At 48.2% G+C, this 23,407-nt stretch overlaps 1 protein-coding gene across 12 annotated transcripts; it reads right to left on the reverse strand.

Annotated features, from left to right (window-relative positions):
- Window positions 1-1,112: 1,112 nt before the first annotated feature.
- On the reverse strand, window positions 1,113-20,078 carry LOC125738527 (ubiquitin carboxyl-terminal hydrolase 15-like). 12 transcript variants are annotated; one of them, XM_049007609.1, is made up of 23 exons: window positions 19,934-20,078; window positions 18,249-18,376; window positions 17,636-17,766; window positions 15,849-15,975; window positions 15,411-15,556; window positions 14,289-14,324; window positions 12,343-12,404; window positions 9,992-10,078; window positions 8,156-8,300; window positions 7,244-7,417; window positions 7,002-7,160; window positions 6,614-6,838; window positions 6,431-6,514; window positions 6,255-6,349; window positions 5,965-6,153; window positions 5,487-5,599; window positions 4,727-5,002; window positions 4,563-4,633; window positions 4,366-4,481; window positions 3,822-3,971; window positions 3,602-3,705; window positions 3,415-3,503; window positions 1,113-3,127 (listed from the first exon to the last, which is right to left on the reverse strand). In XM_049007609.1, the coding sequence occupies exons 1-23, from the start codon at window positions 20,020-20,022 to the stop codon at window positions 2,927-2,929; spliced, it is 2,997 nt and encodes a 998-aa protein (XP_048863566.1). In that variant the 5' UTR covers window positions 20,023-20,078; the 3' UTR covers window positions 1,113-2,926. The 12 variants fall into 12 exon arrangements, 10 of the variants coding, with proteins under 10 accessions (XP_048863566.1, XP_048863576.1, XP_048863581.1 ...); XM_049007619.1 differs by lacking the exon at window positions 14,289-14,324; XM_049007624.1 differs by lacking the exon at window positions 9,992-10,078.
- Window positions 20,079-23,407: the final 3,329 nt, after the last annotated feature.

Here is a 23,407-nt window from a genome sequence, read left to right on the forward strand (position 1 = left end):
AAAAAAAAAACTCAAACACATGTCCAAAACTAACAGTTCGTAGTCGTACCATTACAGGATACGACATTCAGATATCTCAGAAGAGATTAAACACTGACCAAGTCCCTAGAAACCAAGGTTACTAAACAAGGGTGACCAGAAAATCCATGTTAGCGTGGACGCTTTGAGCTACTTTAACTGGTTTGTTTCCCTGATTCAAGACTCGTCCAGCTGTTTCACATTAACATTAGTGACACATGCATGACTATAGTATACTGGCCTTTCAACACACAGCAAGAACTCAGCGCTTAAGCGAAAACCGGGTGCATTTCATTTGACATGGTAGTTGACAAATGACCTGCCAAGGATTATCTGCTCAGTGGTCACCTCAATTTCCCTAGAAAGTGAAAACATCTTGTCCACTAAGTAAACTAACATAAAAAATATATACATATAGGCTATATAGTCTAATTTAGGTCTCGTCGTGAACGAAAAGGCGCTTAATCTGTCAACCTACAGGAAAAGGATTTTTCCTTGTTACAATTTTCTAAATATATTTAATAGCGCTGGTGAAGAAAAGCATAGGTTCATTGTACATGTACAATGACAGTATATTCTACTTCTGGTTGTATTTCAATATACATAATTAAAATATATGCAATTTACCAGTGGAACATGCCATTTAATTTAATCTTTATATGTCTTAAAACCAGGAATATACTGTTTTGTTTTTTTTGTATACCTTATATTTATTTACTTTGTTTACCACGTGCCTATTTGTTACATGTCTTTCTCTCGTCTGCACTGGAAAAAAAACTGGAGCCATGTCATCTCGTCTCTCTATGTACCTGTACAGTATATAGCAGAGATGACAATAAAGTTTACTTTGACTTTGAAACCCTGAACCCAAAACACTTGTACAAGTCGACTTTCATGCGGTCGCCGCTTTTAGAGAATATTGGGTAAATTTGAAAAGTGTGAGCGCCACCTGGTGGATATTTTCTGTTATTTCATCGATCCGTAGCACTGGTCGCATTACCTCTACCTATTGTCACACTACAATGCCCGATTGTACGTCTATTAATACACATATAAATTAAAGGGGTATTTAAAAAAAAAAAAGACAAAGGACGTTTAAGGCTTTGCTCAGCTTTATTTAAGTTTATATATAAATACACATGCACATCTCAAATGTAAACCAAGTGAACTCAAGTGCAGCCAACATTGAAAACGCCTGTCATGCGGGCTGTCCATATTAACTTTACATAAACCCCAAATTAAAAGGCTTCCTTAAAACACAGAACCCGGAAGGCTCCCCGACAGCACCTCCTAGCTGCAGGACATCACCGAGTCCGCAGGTTGCCGACTTCCTGGATATCAGATACACTTATTGTGATAATGCCAACATATAAATAAATAAATTTACCAAATGTGCACTCACAGAGTGAACTCTTATGTACAGTATTTATAGTCTAATGAATTTATATGTCTCATTCAGATTAATATGGTAACTCCCTTCTTTCGGGCCCCAGGTATAAAGTACATACGCTGTACCTCCAGCATTCACGTGGCTGATGTTAAAGGCAATGAAGTTCCGCTATCAGAGCTAAGGACAGGAGGCGGGGGAGGGCGACTGGGAGAAGGGGACCCTGGACATACGTAGGAAATGGGCATTGGCGGCTGAGACCTCGCACACTGCCGCGACATCTTGGCCCTCCGATCTGTGCGTAAAGGCTTGGCCCCAAGCTGACCGAGCCACCCTGCTCAGCACCGGGTCATGCAGGAGGGAGGGGAACCAGAGGAAACCAAGGTTTAGTCTGAGACTGACGTAAGGCTGCGGTGATCTGTCAGAAGTGTGGGTGACGACACTTCATGGACCTCGCCGGACGTTCATAATCTGGAGAAGCCTGGGTGCCCGAGTGGGCGTGGCTAGTGGCTCCCTTTCAAAAAAAAAAAGCTCAGCACACTCAGACCCAGAGAAAGGCCAGGTAACATACTCAGCCACGTTCTCGAATAGAGGGGTGAAAAGGAGCATGTTACGTATAAGGCTTATGTCTATATCGACCTATCTGGTACAGCAGCTACTCCCTCCCAGCCTCCTGACAGACAGCTCACATATTTGCTCCCCTCCTGCTACATACTCGGAGGGAGGGAGCAAAAATGCAGACTGTCTGCGGGTCCCTGAGGACCAGACAGGGAAACTGTGGTGGATCAAATTAAATCTCAGAGCAGCATTCGAAAAATAAACACTGTGGATGGACTGCTATCAGAAAAAGAGCATTACCCCTTAATGCCTGCCAGGATTCAGTGCAACTCCACGGAGGAGATGCTTCAGCAGAACTGGTTCTTTTTAAGTGTGTAAGAGCCTGTGAGTGGCCTTCAGTACAAGTGGCACAAACTCTACCTATAAAACAGAGTGGCGGGGGGTGGGGGATGGGGGATACCAAACGTAACAGTCCAGCAGCTTCACCATATCTTTGAAAACCTAGACTCAGTGCGCATTTAAAGTATTTACAAGGCGAAAAACTGATATGCAAACGCATCAAGAAGTTTAACACAAAAAAAGCACAAGTTGCTGACAATCTTCTGGGTTTAAAGCAAGCTCTGTATGGTTGCAAATACTGTCAGTAGGATTTATTGCCCCCCCCCATCCTATTGAGAACATAATTAATAATAATAATAATATAGCTTTGAGTGGTGATGGGTGGGGGTAGATCTATACATTCTGAACGCTGAGGAAATTAATTAGGGTGGAGCCTAAACAGGCTTGATTGCTTAGCAATTTCCTTTGTTGGATTCTTGTGTACAGTTTCCCCCCCCCCATTTTCATCCCCACCGGAAAGATGCCCCCGTGTCTTTATTCTTGGAGCTACGTGGGGGAGGGGAGCATTTCCGCCCTGCTGGCCATGGCAATGGCGCCGAAGGTGGCCGTGCGCCGCCTTCCGCCTCAGTTGGTGCTCATGGTCATGTCACAGCCGGGCTCCTGCACGTCCGCGTCGTTCTCGTTCAGGTCCTCGTTGCTCTGTGCTGTGGCCGCCGCTGTTCCCTGGGAGGAAGGGGCTTCCTGGGCCTCCCGGTCCAGAGCAAAGTACCCGGTGCCGCTGACTGTGTCCCGCCGCTGGTAGAAGAGCACATACGCTGCCTTCGACTAGAAGGGGCAGAGAGGCAACAATGAGCAAGAGCGTAGAGACTCGACAGCCAGACTCCACTCAAGGACTCAATGACCTATCATCATGAGCCAATAAAAAATGTCACCTAAGGCATCAACCAAGCTCACCAAGATAAAATGATCTGGTTTAACCTTGGGGGTTCCCAACTCCCAATTATACAAGTTTTACTAGTCTGTACTTTTTTTTTTGTGTGGAGAAAAAGCCTTGGGACACCCAGCGGTCACGTTCAAGCAAGCGTGGATCCTGAAATGAACGGATCACTCACCACGATCTGGTCCTCGTTGGCAGGAGAAACGCTACTGTCATCGAAGTAATACCACTTGTGGTCGTCCTTGTTCTTCGCAAATGCGGTATCTGAGCAGAGAGAAAACAGATGTCATCAAAACAAACCGACGGCCGCCTAAACCTAAAAGACAGAATGCACCGGTCTTTGGGGGGGGGGGGGGTCTTACAGTGTCCACCTCCCATTCCTCCGTAGTGGTTGGAAACTGCGATCAGGTCGTATTGACACAGGCCAGCGTTGGGGTTTATAAGGAACTCCGACATGTCCAGATCACTGCAGGGAACCGCAGGTATATTTGAAGACGACCGCACTGTTTTGTCTACTGTCGATTTGTCTGTTAAGAAAATGCTGGTTATGTGCCCGAGCGAGCCAGTATATGCTGGACGAACCTCAGGGGGAAATCCACCAGCGAGTCCAGCTTGTCCCGCATGTAGCGGCTGTAGGAGAAGCGCTTGAGATGCACCACCAGGACCGGGGGGAGGGACCACAGATCCAGCTTCTTCGTGGCCTGTTGGTGTTGCTTGCAGTTGGGACAGTACCTGAAAACCACAAGACACAGGTACACACACACATACACAACACAGACAGACACACAGAAATGGAGTAGACGACATGCTCACAATGAAGAGAGATGCAAAACAGCAGCACCTCCGATGACAGACCTCCTGCTTGCAGGTAGTAACTGGATAAAACCCCATGTCAGCCCAGCCAATCAAAAACCAGATTTATAACTGAATAAACTGGTTAAACCATCCTGATTAAAAGCAAGTGATAATCCAACCCATAGTGGACTCTGACGCTACATCTACCCAGTCACTAGACACAGAAACGTTACTGTAGGACTTGACCAAACAGGACTGAGTTAGTTGGATGAATCAGAAGTTGGAGATTTTTCATCCACTTTGGGTCTGGTCTCACTAAAGAGAGACGTACCAGGGGTCTTCAGCACCCAGCTTCTCCTTGGTGGTGAACAGCTCGATGCAGTCCTTCAGTTTGCAGCTGGCTTTCTTCTGCGGTTTGTACTCCATGCTTTCGTGCTTCTCGAAATCCTGCGGGCCAAAGAAAACCAAGTCAGCCGGCTGCCTCTTTCAGCGCCGGCCGAAGCCGCTGCAGAATCCAGAGTTGCATACCTCTGCCGCCCTCTCGTCAAAAAATTTCTTTTTCAGCTCGGGTTCCCAGTCCAAGGAAAGATAGGATCTATCTGTTATGAAAGGCCAACACAGACACGAAACCCTTAAGACTGCTTTTTCTTGAACTTCACCTTGCTGAATCTTATGTGCGAGCCCGTGCTTACCGCTGAGCCTCAGGTTTCCTTCGTCAAACCGGATCTGTCGGGGCTCCTCCTTGATGTAGCTGAAGTCCATCTTGCCCATGTTGTTAAACTGGAATGTGAAAAGCCGCTTCCGTTGGCCCTCTGACTGGTGGCCTTTCGTCGTCTGCTCAGGACCAATGCCATTCTCCAGATCGTTGTCCCCTCCCACAGACTCTTCTGATTGGCTGTTGTCATTTTCCGATGGCAGTTCCTGGTCCTGACTGGACTCGTCGTCCTGTTCGTCTGTCTCCATCTCGCCTGCAAACACCCGCCAGCTGTTACCTATAGGCTTCATTAAAATGCCGTCATACTCCGGAGTACAACCTTTGAGGGTTAACATGTCCCACAGGACTACCTACTTTGTCTTTATTGGACCAAAAATGCTAATTTAGTGCATCAAGACAGGAGTCCATAGCTCTATGGAATCAATTTTCATGGGCGGAGAGATTCTGCTGTCAGATTAGGAAAGAATTTAAAACCTCATATCTAACCTTCCAGCCTTCTTCCATGGACAGTACCCACTGCAGTATGACTTCAGTTTTGGCCAAGCTAACACATGAGTAAATTTAATTTGTTCTCCGCTTCCAAAATGCACTCAGAAAATTAAATGTCTAGTCAAAACGATTTCACCCCACAGACAAAGAAAAAACTTCTGTCATAAATCAGCATGATATTATTGCTGAATTGCAATTTTTCAGTTTGCAGAATAGTTGGAACTTTGGCTTCAGTAAATGACACTCACTAGGAGAGCCTTCCTCCGCGAGGCCGTTGGAGACATTGCCGTTAATCCCGTGCTCCTTGGAGCTGCATGTATCCTCGGACTCCTCTTGAAAGGGGGTGGAGCGAACATACCGACTAGGAGGAGGACACAGTTTTGAAGTTATTTCAGCCAAACCGCTGTCATTAAAAACCGTTCTCAGCAAGCAGAAGTAGATACTTACACATTATAAAACAGGTAAACGTCACAGTAGATGTGCTGCCCCCTACCTGCAGATAAATGCTACTGCAGAGCGACAGTTGGACCTTATCAGGAGGTAAACACTGCTCCTTTAGCCTACTACCCTCAGGCTATAGATACACAGCCTTGCACAGTAAGCAGGTGAATGGTATCGCACAGTAGATATGCTGCCCCCTATCTGCAGATAAATGTTTCTGCACTGTAAATATGGTGCCCCCTATTGGTAGATTGACGGTACAGCGGTGTCAGGGCAGCTCCATACCACATCCGAAGCATCAGCATGTTGTAGAGCTTCTCCTCGCTGATGCTGCGAGGCACGGTGATGAGGAAGGGCTGGCCAAACAGCGGGGTGCTGGTGTGGTTGTAGCCTGACTGCTTGTACTTCTCCCGCAGGAGGACTGGGATGACCGCATGCTCCGTGTCCTCCATCCGGCGGACAGCAACCTCGAAGCTGCGGACACAGGGAAGGGCGATCGTGGCATTAAACACCACTGCACTGCACTGCACTGCGCCGTCAGGAAGGCAACCCGATCCCGGCTGCGAAACACTCACACGTAAATGTCATCACGTTCCATGATGCTGCTCAGGTTCTCGTTGGAAGCAAATATCCGGTGGAATCGATGGTTGTATATGTCCGTCACGATCATCTGCGTCAAAGGGGGAGGGGAGTTAGACAGGTAGATACTGAGAGATGGCACTGGAGGACGGAGAGCCTATGACAGGGTTACCTTGTCAGCAGGCAGACCAGAAAGCAGGGAGAGAGAGTTGCAGAGGTCAGATATGCAGCCCACCTTGGGCACAGTGAGCTTGTACTGAAAGACAAAATCAGGTCCACACCGGTAAGATTGCCATCTCTTAGTTTTGTGACTTTCGCGATTTTGTGATTCGTTTTCACTCTCGTGATTCCAAACCTGCGTGGGTTTGGCGAGGGGGTCCAGTCGCACGAGGTAGACCTCTAGTGCACGTTCCTTCTTCATGGGCAATGGTAGTGTCAGGTAGCAGAAGGGGTCGAAGGTCACGGAGACCTTCGAACACACGGGGCAGACGAGCGTGGACTTGAAGAGGCCGTGGAATATGTCCACGATGATGGAGTCGTTCCTCTTTATGTGGTTCTCCCAGGCCTCCAGTGCGACGACCTAGCCCAGAGGAGAAAGCGTCCCTTTGTAAGCAGAGCCGGGACACACTCTGGGTGTGGGAAGAGGCCCGAACCATCAGGCAGCACAAAGGGCACCGTCGTCTGAAGAGGCACCAACTCGTTCGCCCCTTGAAGCTTGCCTAGTGCTCCACATGAGCCCTCACCTCGTCCGCCCTGCCGTCGGCGTCCTTCAGGGGGATGTACGGCTTCTTCCTAATCCTGTTCAGGTCCTCGTGTAGCCCGTCCAGCAGGAAGGCCAGAAGCTCGTGGGAATCCTGCTGCTGGTATCCGGAGAACTGGGGGGCGAAGCGGCCCACCTGTGTCTGAAGGTGTAGAGACATAGTGAGAAAGATAGTGAGAAGAGCCTGACTGACCGCACGGGAGCGTGAACCTGGGTAGAACTCACCTTGAAAGGCCTCGGTGTCACGTAGCTGTACTTCCCGGACCAAACCTGCTTGATTAACTCAGCGTAGACCTTGGCGATCTCCCCCCTCATGCCCAAAGGGTTTTCCATGTTCAGCTCCTCCTGGTACTTGTCCTTCAGGAAGTAGTCGGTCAGCGGGGGGATGTTGCTCAAGCACTGACGGAACAAGACAGGAGCAGTTTGATGTGGTAAAATTGCATCAACGGTTGATAGACCAATGATGAATGGGCGATGGGAATTGACTGAGATTGATTTACATTGCAAGTTACAGTCCCTGAATGCTTCATAAAGGAAACAGGCTAAATGTTTCTGAATGGCATGAGGCCAGAGAAGAAAAAAAGTCACTGCACTGGAGGAGAGACACACCGGGAATGCAAATCCATTCATTTACATTTGTGTTTAGACAGATAGATAGCAAAACATAGATATAGTGAGAGAGACAGATAGACAGAGATGGGAAGATAGATATGCACAGACAGAGATAGAGACAGATGGAGAAAGTATTGATCCTGAAGGAAACTGCAGGCTTTACAGCAGAAAATTAATACAAGTAGGCCGTTAGAGGCGCAACACAAATAGACACAAGTAACAAGAAAAGATAAAAAATAGTGCAGCATGCAAAACTGTACAGTACAGGTCTGGTAATTAAGGTCAGGAGGGAGACTCAATGCAGAGCATTACAGCAGCCAGCAGAGATTAGCTCAGGTAGAGCCCTTCTGCAAACACCAGCAGTGGGATGCTACACAACAGAAATCACCAGCTGCATAAGAAAGGCTGACGGATCCACTTAAGCACAAAAACAGGAGGCGAGCGGCCGTCTCCTGACATAAGCGTCTGCTTTGACACACGTCACGGACAACCAGGTTAGGAAGGAACACGGGAGGCCAAAGATACCTGGACAGCGGAGTTCATGAAGCAGGTGTTACCCAGGTTGCAGAGCCCGCACAGGCCGGGACGCTCACTGGACCGGCTCTGGTCCGGATACTCATAGCTGGCGTATGGCGGGTACGACGGCAGGCAGTAGTTGGAATTCTTCACGCTGCGGGAGACGGGAGGAGACGAGGCGACTCATCGGACAGTGTGCACCAGGACGGCATGGCGACACACAAATGGCAGTCCCACAAAGTAAAGAAGAAGAACACGAGAAACAAAACGAATAAAGGCTCACTGCAAAGCCACGGCACAGATTAAGTAACTGCGGAGACGCAGTTCCCACGGAAAAGCAGAGAGCAGAGCCCCGGAACCCGCAGCAGCGGACGGATGATATCGAGCTGAAGGAAATAAATCAAAACCTGAAGGCTCAAATGAAAGGCTGAATCAATAATTAAAGAATCCGAATTTGTGGTGGGGGGGGGAGGGAAAAAATAAAGAACTAACAGAAAGTGGAGGGGAAGGAAAAAAAAAATGGTGAGAAGCAGTAGCTGGTGGGACTGGGAAAATGCGGCACGGCGCGGCACAGCGGGGTCTACCGGCGGTCTCTGCGGGCGGATTCACAGCCCCTCCTGCTTTCCACCCTCCCCCTCCAGGTCCAGCTCGGCGCATTCCGGCCTCAGGCACCACGTGCAGCACACAAGCATCTCATATCCGTTGCCACTGCATGTCGCCCCTGCGTGCTTTCGCCGGAGAGGATGCCGGGCACCGAGGTCCGCACGCACGGAGGGAAGGGCAAAAAAAAAGAAAAAAAAAATCTGGAAGGGGGGGGGGGGCCTTCAGTCACAGGTGCGCTGGCAATATCTTCAGGACCAGCATGACATCGGCGTCCACAGGCACCCGGAGATCCTATTTATAGCGGCGCGCAGATCGGGGGGTGTGGAGAGCCGGGTGTTGGCGGGATGGCGAGCCGGCAGCTCGGAACCTCAGAGAGGCTCCCCCGCGGATGGGAACCTACTCCCATGCATGCTCAGGCGCGCGGGCGAAATGCGGCACTCTCGATCTGCCTCCCTCAGCAGCTTCGCTAATTAGAGCAACACTGCCTTCAATGCAACCGGGGGGGGGGGGTTGGTCGGCAGCAGTAGGTAAACGCAGCGTCAGCGGCTACCAGAGGGAAGTGGGATCTACGGGGCGGGGATGGACGGCAGGGGATCATTAAGGTCATGGGGCGTGGGGAAGGAGGCGAGAGCGTACCGTGGCCCTCCGGCTCAGTGCCCCCGGCAGGCCGCTTAACGGCACATTCAGCCTGGCTCGTCACCCCAGGAGGAGAGACAAGCAGCAAGTGCAGGACAGCACTGCCTGGCAGCGTCCCAAGACGACCCCCGCCCCCCCCGGACATTAATGCTCCTGTCTGTCCTTGTCAGGTCGGCGGCTACTAGGGCCAGGTTACACGTTTCCTGCTGCCTCATGAAATTCTGAAACTAGTGAAAACCAGCAAAAACAGAAAAAAATAAATAATAGATTCGTCAGACGAAACATCCGGCTGACTGTGGATTATTAGAATGACAAAGAGAATGCCTGGGCCCCCACTAGCCAATCACATCATGCGTAACAAACGAATCGGAGAGAGACAAGCGTTGCTATTGGTGAACTCGGAATAATAACAAGACATGCAAACGGAGCTGACAAGGTAGAAACACACACAGCTCCGGAAAGTTTCAGGACTCGCACACCCCAACCCCCCCCACCTCAGCCCTCCCCCCGCCGTGGCTGGCGGACACCCGATGGAACACACACCATGCAGCGACGGCGCGGGCCAGGCTGCCCGCCGCGAGTCACACCACACCCAGAGACGCTTACTTCCTGTCGTTGAAGCTGTTATAATTGTTTGTGAGAGACGAGGGGGAGATCTTTGGTAAGGTCGATAGATTGGAAGCGCCTGACGACCTTCAAAGATAAGAACACCAGTGATTAGAAAAGAAGGCTAAAGGATTTCGCATTAGCGCTTGTAGCAAAAGAATAAGGAAAAGGTAAAGTTATAAATGCACCAATAAAGAAAGATGTGTGATGTGCTAATATGCACTGAAAACAAAAAGATCTACGGGTTAAGGAAAAGGAGGAAAAAAAACGACCTTGAAGATGTCAGAAAAGAATAAACAAAAGAATAAACAAAAATGACAACAGAGCATCCTTCCCAACAACGAGCTCCCTCACACGGGTTCCAATTGGCTGTTTCCCCGGCCTTTTTCCCGCCCTTTTCCCCGCCCTTTTCCCCAGTCTGGCCAGTCATGTCCTGAGGCTAGAAACCCAGCTGTCTTTGACATAGACAGGAGGCAGAGAGCCAGAAGAGGCTAGGGTTACACTTTAGGGTCATTTTCACGAAGGTGACATTTTTTTGGGGAAGGAAAATAAAACAACACACACTTCACAGTGAAATACAGCCAATCACCTTAACCTTTTAGGGATATTAAAATTATATAATTTGTTGCTCCATTTTCATTATTTTTTTAACCATTTTCCCCAAAAATCTGATAGCTGCAAAAGGTTTCAGATCAAATAAAACTAAAGCCCATAAAATGTTTTTAAATCTTTCAACTTCATTGCATATAACCCACCTTAAACAGTTTGTATAAGATATTATTATGATACATTTTTTGCTCAACCTTTCTTAGTTTGGGCATTTTTTTACCTCTTGCCCCGGATTTCATGAAACACTTTTGTTGGCAATGAAGAAGTACAATGGGAGCCGGTCTTCAAACTAATTCTATAACTTAGAGAAAACTGATGTGTTCCCGTAATGAATTGTGCATTAACGAGGACGACTGGAAACAGTAAAGGTGATGAACATTGCAGCATGGTATTTTATTCTACTTGGTCCCTTAGTTTAGATATGATTGCTTATTTGCTGCCATGGTTGTGTGGTGTTTGCTTGATCGTTGTGAATTCTGCAAATTGGCCTCCGCTGCTACGCAGTGGGGTAAGGCTGCGAAATGCTCGTTCTGTTCCATATATTTCGCTGTATTTTCTCGGCAACTTATATTTTGCCTTTCATGTTCTCAACTGACCCTGTTGAAAGCAAATCAATTAGATACACAATTGACTGGAACCACATTCAGATGTACAATTTCAATTTCAATTGTAAGCATTACTGAGAAATAACTGTTGCAATACTGAGCTGCCTTTAACCACTTTTGGAAATATTGAATACAGCGACAATGACCTTAAAAAAACTCATCTGTAAATGTTACCAAATTTCTCATCCTTATAAAATTTCTTATCAATAACTTATAATATCAACATAATATTCACTTGTTGCAGTAATGATTTCCAAACTTAGGTTCAAACTGAAAAACATTCATAAAGTTTGAGCAGAGAGATCTTCTGTGTAATCTATTCTTCTTCATTATGGGAAGAAAAAACACTTGACAGCATTAATATAGTATTGACAGGTTTTTGGCAAAGATTAAACATTGCAAAATGAATTTTGTGACTAAAAACGGGACACTCAGTGAATTCTGCATGCACGTTGGTGACCAAAAAGGGGCCCCATGGACCTCAAAAGGGGTGCACTTTCGATTATTCTGCAAAAATGGACGTGGTCAGGCACCCTCAGCCCCCCCCCCCCCCCAACACTCCCCTGATGTTTATTGTAGGAAATCAAAATGTGTTATTTTATTTATGTTAAATTTTGATTGAAAAGCTGTAAGCAATGCAGTACAAAAATACCGTAACATGTTACAGTAATGTGATTGTGAGTGAGAATATTGTAAAATGTGTCTGCAGCCCCAAAAGACTTCCACAGCCCATGAAACCTCACAGGCAAACCAATCATCATAAAAAGAAAAGGATGTTTTGTAATTTTTTTCAATATACTGGGCTTGGACATTTGACTGCATGAGTTCGTGAGAATGACCCTTTAAGAGTGTTGTACCTGCTGACCACAGGCATGCTAATGCGCGACTAGCAATCAGAGCTGCACAGTTGCTGTCAGTCAGAGACAGGGACCAGCCACAAGTTCTACAGTTAGAACTAGAGACTGGTTCAAACTCCTGTCAGCAAACTAACATGAGCACACACACACATATACATACATACATACATACATACATACATACACATACATACATACTACAACTTATTGGCCAGGAGCAGAGAAGCCCCACCCACAAATCCTACCCCACATGACAGCAAAGCCACAGTCACACACTCACTTGGATGTAGAAGAACCTCTTGGCCACGTTCCATCCTCATTTTTTTGCTCTATTACAAGAACCTGTAGGGAGAACCATCAATTCATAAATTTCCTTACAAGCATTTGCTTCTACATGGATTCAAAGTTCATCTCTGCACATCAATCACGGCAAATGTGTTGGCTATTCACTGCAGGTGACACAATATGTTCAGGGTTCCTCAAAAATCAGCCCTCTAACCTCAGCAGCACATCTCAAACGAACTCTTGCATTAGGGCAGGATTTTCGAATTAATGTGAGCAGCTGGCTAACGAACGTTACCAATGTTAGTTGCGTGTTCATTGCCTGTGCCTAAAGGGGTGCAAATTTTTGTAAATCGGGGAAGAATTTGACGTGACAGAGTTTGGCTGGTGTGACATCACTTAGACACAGTCAACAATTGCCAAACGTGATATTTAGGTACTGCAGCCACAATGGCGCGTGATGTGAGGATCTTGAACATAAGTCACTTCCAGGACGAATCGTTAGTGCTGAACGAGCAAACTGACTGTCACGTTAACCTTAAAGTGTAATGTTCTGCAGCTGCGCGTGACAAGTACGCAGGTAAACAAAGGGATGAGGACCATGCTCTTCGGCACGTGGCCTTTATCACTTGAACCCAAGCCACACGCCTAGCCAGACAAGCAACAAAAAAAGGGCTATTAATTAATAATGCATCCCACAGTGGGGACGGGAAAAAATGAGTCAGGCAGACTGGCAAACGCAGTGAAAGCAGATGACTGATAAGTCTGCAATGCAGCATGTCACAGCAGGCACTGTATCGATCAATCAATTAAACCAATTAAACAAAGAGGCAACAGACACAGCGAATGATAATGCGGCAATTAATGACGGATCATCCAATCGCATGGCTTGTTAGTGTCCCGCTTCAATTTTGCCGCTCTACATCCTACATTAACAATCCAAAATGGGCAGTGCTGGAAATAAAGTAACCCGAAGGTTCCAGATTGAAATTCGGGTAAATGTGAAACATCTGACGCTTCACAATTAGATACTCAACCATTTCAGACAGTCGGAAGCCTCAGGAATTTACAGCAGAGAGCAGATTTTATGGGATCTCAGTGGGGGCTGATGAGGCACAATTTCAGTTTATTGAGAGGACAGATCTGTGGCCATGCCAGGACGACTATCAATCCCAATGCCCCAAAGATGGAGGCTGGCTGGAAGCCTCCCTCACTTCTATGTCACTTTAGATGAAAGAATCCGCTACATAAATGTGGTGTAAAGAGGAGATTGTGAACCCAACTGGCAACCATTCAGTCACCTAGGGGACATGGACCATACATGATGATCTGAATAGGAGTAAAAGTAATGGGGGTTTGGGGTTTCTACTCATTAAATAGCCTAACTTTCCATTGTGTGATTTTTGTGACTTGGATCAGAACTTCCTCTAGATCCTGCATCCTTCTATTCCTGACTCCAGACATCTCACTGGTGAAGCAGCCACGAAGAAAAGCGCACATTGCCTAAAGAGCAGAAGGGGGGGGGGGGGGGGGTGCCAGTGAGGCAAATTCCTCCCTCACTTGTAAGCCTTCACTGTACTGCAGGGCTATGGGTTTAGCGCTTTTCAGCTAAGCGGCAGGAGAACAGAGATTCAGCGCAAGGTAAACAGAGGCAAGGCCAAACTCCTATAAGATGTGGCATTACTTTCTGTTAATGTCTCTCGTCTAGCAGTGTGTGAACCCTGGGAATGTTCTAGAACGCAGCACCTTAACTGCTGCTCAAATCAGCGGCTACAGACAGAATTAGAGCTGTGTACAGAACCGAATCAAAAAAACCAACAGCCAAAGCGAAAACATGTATTATCTTATTCAGAATCCAGATAAACTTAGCATTTCATGCATTCAATTGTAAGTTTATGAACTCACTGTTAATCACCAGTAACACTGCCTGCCATTGTTACCCACCTCATCTGAGCCCTGTCCTCCGACCGCATTCTGTGACTGAACACAGAGAACACACGTTAATCACTGGCGTCGGGCTGTGGTGGGCAAACATGAGGTGGATGCCTTTCCACTGGAACCTGTGCTACCGGACTCATCGCTGGCTCACGGTCACTATTAGCGTTCGCAGTGTCACCTTAACAAGCCTGACTGCAAACGTTCACACCATCGACCGCGCGGGGGGGTCTAAATCAGTGCGGGGAAGTGGGGCAGAGAGACTCCAGCACCATGCCTGTGTGACATCAGCGAAAGGCCAAACAAGCTGGGCTGTTTACACATTCACAGTGGATCCCATGATATCTACCGACCATTTTAGCAGAAGACTTTCAAACACGGGCTTGAAAGAGAAAGCGAAACAATCCAGCTTCCTCCACGAGAATAAAGGAAGGACGAAAAGCAAAACTAAGGGCAGTGAATGACAGTGACCGTGCTGAAGTTTAATCACCCCGGCTTCCTGACCCAAGGCTGTCCATAAACTCGACACCCACAAGGAGCAGATCCGCGAAACTACAAAAGCACCTCAGATTCTCAATGGTCTGGCTCACACAAAGCCATTGTCCACCAAGACCCATGATTCACAACAGTACGGGACAGATCCGCAGCACACTTTCAACACACTGACCCAAATATCCACATTGCAATTTATGGGGGAGAAACAAAATATATAGCAGAGCTGTGCCTTTAGCAGATACAGAAAGAGGACTGGGGGAGGGGGAATCGCCAAACAACAACTTTCAACCTTAGCAGTCTGGGCCTCTAATCCAGCCCGGGACTTGAGTCTCAAGCAGGCATCTGGACCTAACCTGTTATTACGACCAGACCAGACAGGCCCGGACCAGATGGACCCAATCAGGACCGAATCCTACCTCAGAACACCAGAACAAGCAGCCATTCTGAAAAGGACTCAGTGACATAACTATGCACATATTTAGTGTTCCGCCACATTGACCACGTGCGTAAGTGTGTCCCGCACAAAGAGTGATGAGGAACGCATTGGAGAAAATGTCACGCGTGGCATCAGTAGCAGGGACTACATGCCAAGGTGTGAACAGCGCGCCCCCCCCCCCCCCCCCCCCCCAGTCGTACCTGTCCCTGATACAGACCAGCATCCTGGATGGTACTGTCAGGCTTATTAAGGGGCTCGAAGGTGTTGCTCATGTACTTGTTCCACAGCCTGGTCTCCTTCTCATCGGGAATGCTGAACAGCTTCCTCATCTCCTTCTCAATGGTGTCTTCAGCAAAGAAAAACAAACGTTTCACTTGTTATCAGTACAAGACAGAATAGCCTGACATCTACAAAACATTAATAAACACAGATTAGAACAGGTGAGATGATCCCAGCCATAAAGAATCAGGAAAGACCATTAATGACATTATAAAACACTAGATTTCTCAGATGCAGACTACAGCTAAGCAAGATATGTTATTTACTGGATGCCTGCGAGGTCTACAGAAATGTTCCGGCTTGAGGTGATTTTCAGACGGTCTGCCAACGTGGCCCCATGAATAACGGGAGATCCTCACCTATAGTGTCAGCTTTGCTGAACCTCCGGGTGACCACGTTCTCCATGTTGCTGTCTTCACAAAGCTTCAGCTCTGTCAGGTACACCTCCACCTTGCAATGTTTCACAAACATCCCCTGCTCGACCACCTGTGGGGGGGGAGGAGGAGAGGAGCCACCCGTCACCCTCGTTTGGCACGTTCTGACGATTCGATCCTGACCAGGCAAAATCTACTCCTGCAGTCGCTTCAGGAATAAGTATCTGGAAGGAGAGAGTGGGGACCAAGGACGCAGATCCGGGGAGCCTCTAGTTCCCAAACCGTCTCGGAGCGTCGCTTATTAGTTGCGGAAAGGCCACTGGACCGCAGCCGTTGCCCTGGGGTACAGCGCAGTGCGTCCCGCGGTGTCAGTCGGCAGATTTCTACACCTTTCGCTCAGCACCGCATGTCAGGAGAGACTTAATTTAGCACTGTGGCATGGAGACAGCTGGAGGGTCCCACCCTATTTATTTCACACGGCCCACGAGCAGCTAGGCAGCCCCCACTGCTCGACGGTAGACAGCATTCAGGCTTTCGAGAGAGAATCTCATTTACTTCCTTCCACAAAACCGCAGATATTTTATGAAAGGATAATAAAGGGGTTAAAACATTAAAACAAGACCCTAGGGAACAGCATGGAAAAGCCAATCACCACCCCCCCACCCTAACTGCCCCCCCCCTCCTTTTTAACATGACGGACCATTCCGGTTTGACCTCCGTGGGTTCCCTCTCCCTCGACGCCCCCCCTCTCCACCCCTGAGCATTAAGCAAGGATACCGGCACTATTGGTTAAACTCCTGAAGGGTATGATAAGCCAAACCAAAGAGAAAAGATCCCACCAGGATCTCGATTACATACAGCCATCAGAACCCACCAATAAAAAAAAAAAAACACACGGAAAGCAACTACCTCCTCCATGTTTGTGCAGTGGACGGCTCCCCAAGGCGCGTGTCATCCAGACTGCTCTGAAAATAGAAACGTGACAGCTATCCGACACCCCTTACATATATGGCGAAAGGGGAGGATCAGCCAAAGGAAGAACGGACACCGCCATTCTGCCATGGCCGGTCGAGCAGGGGAACAAGCAGCCATGTGTCGTGGTGGTACACCCGCGCACGGATGGCTCTGGCGGGAAAAGATCAGCACGCAGATGTGACAAGCTTTTCTTTGAGGTGACCCTCGAAACAAACCTGATTCAGGCTCGATATGGATTTTCTCCCGCTGAGGCCAATAATATGTTAAACTAAAATTGAGTCAATTAAAAAATGTAACACGTTCCCCTGGAAGAGCAGGTGTTAGGAGACCGTGGTCTATTTCAGTCGTCAGCAAATGAACAGATTTAGGGGGAGAAATTTCTACCGAACTGGCCCTTTGCAGTTTTGGATCTCTTGGCTCAATACTTTGTATTAAAAATATATATATTTTTTTTTAAATAAGTATCTTGAATTCATGGATGCCGAAACCACACAACTTTATTTATATATTTATCCAAAGCGAAAGCAGGGGAAGCCAGTCCCTGGAACAACCGGGGGTTAAGTGCCTTGCTCAGGGGATCAACAATGACACCACTCTGCCAACCCTGGGATTTGAAACAGCAACCTTCCGATCAAAGACAAAAATTCCTAACCCAACGAGCCACACCCTGCCCCAGAAGAGACAGACAGCACAGGAAAAACACAAAAAAACCAACAAAATGCCCTAAAGAGCCCCCAACCCTAACGGGGTCCGAGCCGAACTAACCACAGTACTGAGTTTAGACAAGGGAGCTGTACCTTGCGTGCTATTGGCTCCTGGTTTTCCATCAATCCATACCAGCTGACCAGCTTATTCCAGCCCTCTGTAGGGACGAGAATGTAGTCCAACTCGTCGATGAGGTGCTCCTTGAGGGCCAGCACGTCCCCATCTGTAAGCCGAGAGGAGGAAGCGGACGCTGATCAGCGGCACGAGGTCATCACATGTCAGCACTCATCACCACAAGTAAACATTTCAGGTCCAGAGAGTATAAATCCAGACCAAGATTTTGTTTTAACCAACCAGTTGAGTCCTCTGTTACTCTTTATACACAACTGGTTGGTTGAAACAAAATCTTGGCCTGGATTTGTACTCTCTGGACCCGAAATCTCCACCTCTGCACACCAGCTCATGCAGATGTAATCACACATCACAGTGCTCCTGCCTAAATGCTGGCGCATTTAAAAAATAATCTTTCAAGGCTTGTCCTCCTCAATCTCTTTGTGATGCTAATTGAACTTATGACAAATTGTGGGAGCGACCTCATATTTGCAATGGGTGTTGAGAGCAATCTGTGGGTGTGCGTTTCTGAAATCACAGTACACCCATTGTGTACAGGATTCAGGTTACCAGAGTGCTTTATGGGATTCTTACCTTTAAGGAGTCCAGAGTTGTCCACTGGTCCAGGGTAGACATTTTGGTCACCCATCTGATATTTGTCCCAGCTGTCAAAGCCAACATATTTCTTCCACTGTTTGAACCAACGACTGTCTACTAAATACCTGCGCAAAAAAACATTATATAAAAACACAGAAGGGTGCAGAACGTGCATCGCACCTAATTTCAAACCATTCAAATTCAGTGGTACCGTTTCAAATCACAGTGCTCTCTAGAGAAAAGTGCAGGGCCAATGAGATCACTGCCTGTCTAAAAGACTAGTCAGCAGTTACGGAAGCATCATCTTTCCTTTGCTGGGATCACGTGTCCGTCCTGCCCGTACCATCATATTTCTGAATGAGCGATGCTGCCCATCCAGGCAAATTACCCTACAGAGAAACTTTTCACACCTCCAGCAGTAAATACAGACCACAAGTCAGTATTACAATTACGGCCAATTGGGTCCAATGCCAGACATAAGTGGTGCTTTCTTTTACTACATGCTCAACTTTTATGTCTTTGGTGAAGCATGGATGCCAAAATGCGGAAATTAAGGAGAAAAACAATCTCAATTGAATGAATATCTAAATACAAAGTACAGGCTCTGTAGTGCCGTTTTGAAACCAGGCTCTGTAAGACACAGCTGTCAGAAATCTGCACACCTTTTAAAAGGGAACTTTTATGTCTTTGGTGAAGCATGGCTGCCAAAATGCGGAAATGAAGGAGAAAAACAATCTCAATTGAATGAATATCTAAATACAAAGTACAGGCTCTGTAGTGCCGTTTTGAAACCAGGCTCTGTAAGACACAGCTGTCAGAAATCTGCACACCTTTTAAAAGGGAAGCTCTGAATTGTCTTTGACTGAACACGGACTGAACTCCATAAGCTTCGCAAAGTTTACGTACTTTCCACAGCAATTAAAAAGACATTCGCGCAAGTTAACTGGAACACCGTCAATTTACCAGTGAATGTAACGTCCGACATATCTTTTCTTCTTAGAGTTGGGAAAACGCTTTGTCATAACTTCAGATGAAGGGCTTTTAATGAAACCTAACGAACAGACTATTTAACGAGTTATGCATTTTGAAATTCCTAGTGGTGTTAGAGACCATCGGTCATGAACAGCAGGAATTATGTTGACCAGAGGTTGCATAATTTGTGTTTATGCTGATCAGACACCCGATTACTGGCAAGAAAGACTCGCGACAGCTGCTTTGTCATCTTCTGTAGGGGGCTGTGTCGTCCAGGCACTCTGTTACTTGCGTTTACTTGAACTGGATAGTCGATTATTGGCATTTAAGCCGATCGGGAAGTCGATCATCAGGATGAAGTATTCCTGACAGCTGATTTCTCGGCTCTTCGCCCTGGTTCTCAAGTTCAGCGCGCGGGTCGCGAGCCTAATTTTAATCTCGCCGGTTCCGCCAACTTCGAGCTGGTAAATCCTTCGCCGAGAGCACACGGCCACGGACGGCCACAACCGAGCGCCACAGGGCCGGTCTCCGGATAAGTGCCGCGCCATACCGAGTAGGTCGCGGCTCTGCCTGGGGAAATTAACGGAATGCAGCTGTCTGATATCCGCGGCCTGTCAGCCCCTGTTACGCCGTCACGGTGCCTGACAGCTCGGACAGGCTCGGCCGGCGCGACCCACGCCACTCCAAAACGCCGCACAATCGTCTCTCACCACGTATCTCCTTTTCGCAGCTGCGTTTTTAGTAATCCGGCGACCTCTCCGCGTTGTGTTTCTAGATCGGCCGCTCCTCCCTCCGCCATCTTCCTTTAACATGGCCCCGGTGCATACTGGGAAAGAGGAGCGTCACCGGGTTGACGACACGGCACGAGCACGCGTTCTCGGCCAATTAGATCAGCGGCGGCGAAGTTCAGTGCGAAACATAACAGACCCGATTCTCCCGTTATGTTGAGCACGGCGTGATGTGGCGTGTGAATGCATTATGGACCCATTAACAATAACTAAATTAATTTAAAAATCAGCAACACTGCTTTTTGAAATATTCTTACTTTTACTAAAATGGGTGCCCAGAATGTAAGCATGAATTTAAATACTCATGGGATCCGAGCATTTCTGAAAAGACACAACCGTCAGCTGTAAACGTCATATGCAAAAAATGTTTCTTCATTCGATTTTATATAGTAATAGTGATTAGGCATTATAACTATCAGCACACAAAAATATGATTTAATAACAATAATTACCAAAATTTAGCTTGTCAAACCTAAGGCTTATAGGGTTAGGTTTGTTTCGGAATTGTTGTCTATATTTAAATGTTAATTCCCGGAGTTTTAAATACAAGCATGAAATTCTCCATAGATGTTCTCACGTTGGACTTTTGAAACATGATAAATTTGCTTTATAATGCCAGAACTGTTCTTCCATACATCCATTATCTTCCGCTGGATCCGAGGTCGGGTCGGGGGCAGCAGTCTCAGCAGGGAAACCCAGCCTTCCCGCTCCCCGGCCACTTCATCCAGCTCCTCTGGGGAATCCCGAGGCGTTCCCAGGCCAGCCGAGAGACATAGTCCCTCCAGCGTGACCGAACAGCCCTTATAAGGCTGCCCGGCACCCCATACTCCCGGAGCACTCCCCTCAGGACTCCCAGAGGGATGCAGTCGAATGCCTTCTTCAAGTCCACAAAACACATGTAGACTGGTTGGGCAAACTCCCACGCACCCTCCAGGACCCTGCCTAGAGTATAGAGCTGGTCCACTGTTCCATGGCCAGGGCGAAAACCACACTGCTCCTCCTGAATTTGAGGTTCAACTCAGAGCACACCCTCCAGTCACCCTTCTTGAAGAGGGGGACCACCACCCCAGTCTGCCAGTCCAGAGGCACTGCCCCCGATGTCCACGCGATGCCGCAGGTGCGTGTCAACCAGGACAGCCCCGCAACATCCAGAGCCTTAAGGAACTCCGGGCGCATCTCATCCATCCCCGGGGCCCGGCCACCGAGGAGCTTTTTAACCACCTCAGCAACCTCTGCCCCAGAGATAGGTGAGTCCACCCCCAACTCCCCAGACTCTTCTCATTGGAAGGTGTGTCGGTGGGATTGAGGAGGTCTAGGAGGTATTCCCTCCACCAACTTAAAACGTCCCAGGTTGAGGTCAGCAGTGCCCCATCCCCACTATAAACAGTGTTGATTCTGCACCGGTTTCCCGCCCTGAGACGCCGGATGGTGGACCAGAATCTCCTCGAAGCCGTCCGGAAGTCGTTCTCCATGGCTTCGCCAAACTTCTCCCATATCCGAGTTTTTGCCTCAGCGACTGCCGAAACCGCGTTCCGCTTGGCTCGCCCATACCTATCAGCTGCCTCCGGAGTCCCACAGGCCAAAAAGGCCCAATCGGACTCCTTCTTCAGCTTGACGGCATCCCTTACCACCGGCGTCCACCAGCGGGTTCAGGGATTGCCGCCGCGACAGGCACCGGCCACCTTACGGCCGCAGCTCCGGTCAGCCGCCTCCACAATGGAGGCGCGGAACATAGCCCATTCGGACTCAATGTCCCCCGCCTCCCCCGGGATATGGGAGAAGTTCTGCCAGAGGTAGGAGTTGAAACTCCCCCTGACAGGGGGTTCTGCCAGACGTTCTCAGCAGACCCTCACTATACGCTTGGGTGTGCCAGGCCTGGCCGGCTTCCTCCCCCACCAGCGGAGCCAACCCACCACCAGGTAGTGATCGGTTGACAGCTCCGCCCCTCTCTTCACCCGAGTGTCCAATACATGCGGCCGCAAGTCCGATGACACGACTACAAAGTCGATCATCGAACTGCGGCCTAGAGTGTCCTGGTGCCAAGTGCACATATGGACACCCTTATGCTGGAACATGGTGTTCATTATGGATAATCCAATAACAAAACACCACTCGGGTTCAGATCGGGGGGGCTGTTCCTCTCAATCACGCCCCTCCAGGTCTTACTGTCATTGCCCACGTGAGCACTGAAGTCCCCCAGTAGAACAATAGAGTCCCCAGGAGGAGCGCTCTCCAACACCCCTTCCAAGAACTCCAAAAAGGGTGGGTATTCTGAACTGCCGTTTGGCGCATAAGCAGAAACAACAGTCAGGACCCGTCCCCCCACCCAAAGGCGAAGGGAGGCTACCCTCTCGTCCACTGCGGTAAACCCCAATGTACAGGTGCCCAGCTAAGGGGCAATAAGTATGCCCACCCCTGCTCGGCGCCTCTCCCCGCGGGCAACTCCAGAGTGGAAGAGGATCCAACCCTCTTCAAGGAGACTGGTTCCAGAGCCCAAGCCGTGTGTTGAGGTGAGCCGGACTACATCTAGTCAGAACCTCACAGCCTCGCGCACCAGCTCAGGCTCCTTCCCCATCAGAGAGGTCACATTCCATGTCCCTACAGCTAGCTTCTACAGCCGAGGATCGGACCCCGTCTTCGGCCGCTGCCCAACTCGCACTGCACCCGACCCCTATGGCCCCTCCCATGGGTGGTGAGCCCATTGGAGGGGGGACCCATGTGCCTTCTTTGGACTGTACCCGACCAGGCCCCATGGGTGCAGGCCTGGCCACCAGGCACTCGCCATCGAGCCCCACCCCCAGGCCTGACTCCAGGAGCGGGCTCCGGTGACCCACGTCCAGGCGAGGGAAAACGTCTGCCTGTGTTTTTCTTCATCATAAGGGGTCTTTTGAGCCGCACTTTGTCTGGTTCCTCACCCAGGAGCTGTTTGCCTTGGGTGACCCTATCAGGGGCATAAAGGCCCAGGCAACTTAGCTCCTGGGATCATTGGAACACGCAAACCCCTCCACCACGATAAGGTCTCGGCTCCAGGAGGGAAGAACTGTTCTTCATTTTACTTATTAATTCTATTATTTTAAGCTAAAAATATTCATGCTATAATGCACATCTTTCATTCAGTATCAAGAATGCTTCATTCATCCTCAATGCTACATTGGAAAATTAATACCTTATAGTGAGAATGAAGAATTTTAATTTTATTTTAAATACCATATAAATGTATTGAAGGAACCCTAATTTTCTGCTTTTAAAATACCACACAATTTCCCTACATTTATACCTTACATTACAGTTAAAGTTGTACTTTATCAGCATTAAAACTTGAAGCATGTTACTTCCTTAAAAAACATTAAGTCTTTGGAATTAATGTGACCAGTAAAGTTCACAGTACAGCCTAGA

The sequence above is a fragment of the Brienomyrus brachyistius genome, chromosome 1 (genome assembly GCF_023856365.1).
Source record: "Brienomyrus brachyistius isolate T26 chromosome 1, BBRACH_0.4, whole genome shotgun sequence".
Taxonomy (NCBI): Eukaryota; Metazoa; Chordata; class Actinopteri; order Osteoglossiformes; family Mormyridae; genus Brienomyrus; species Brienomyrus brachyistius.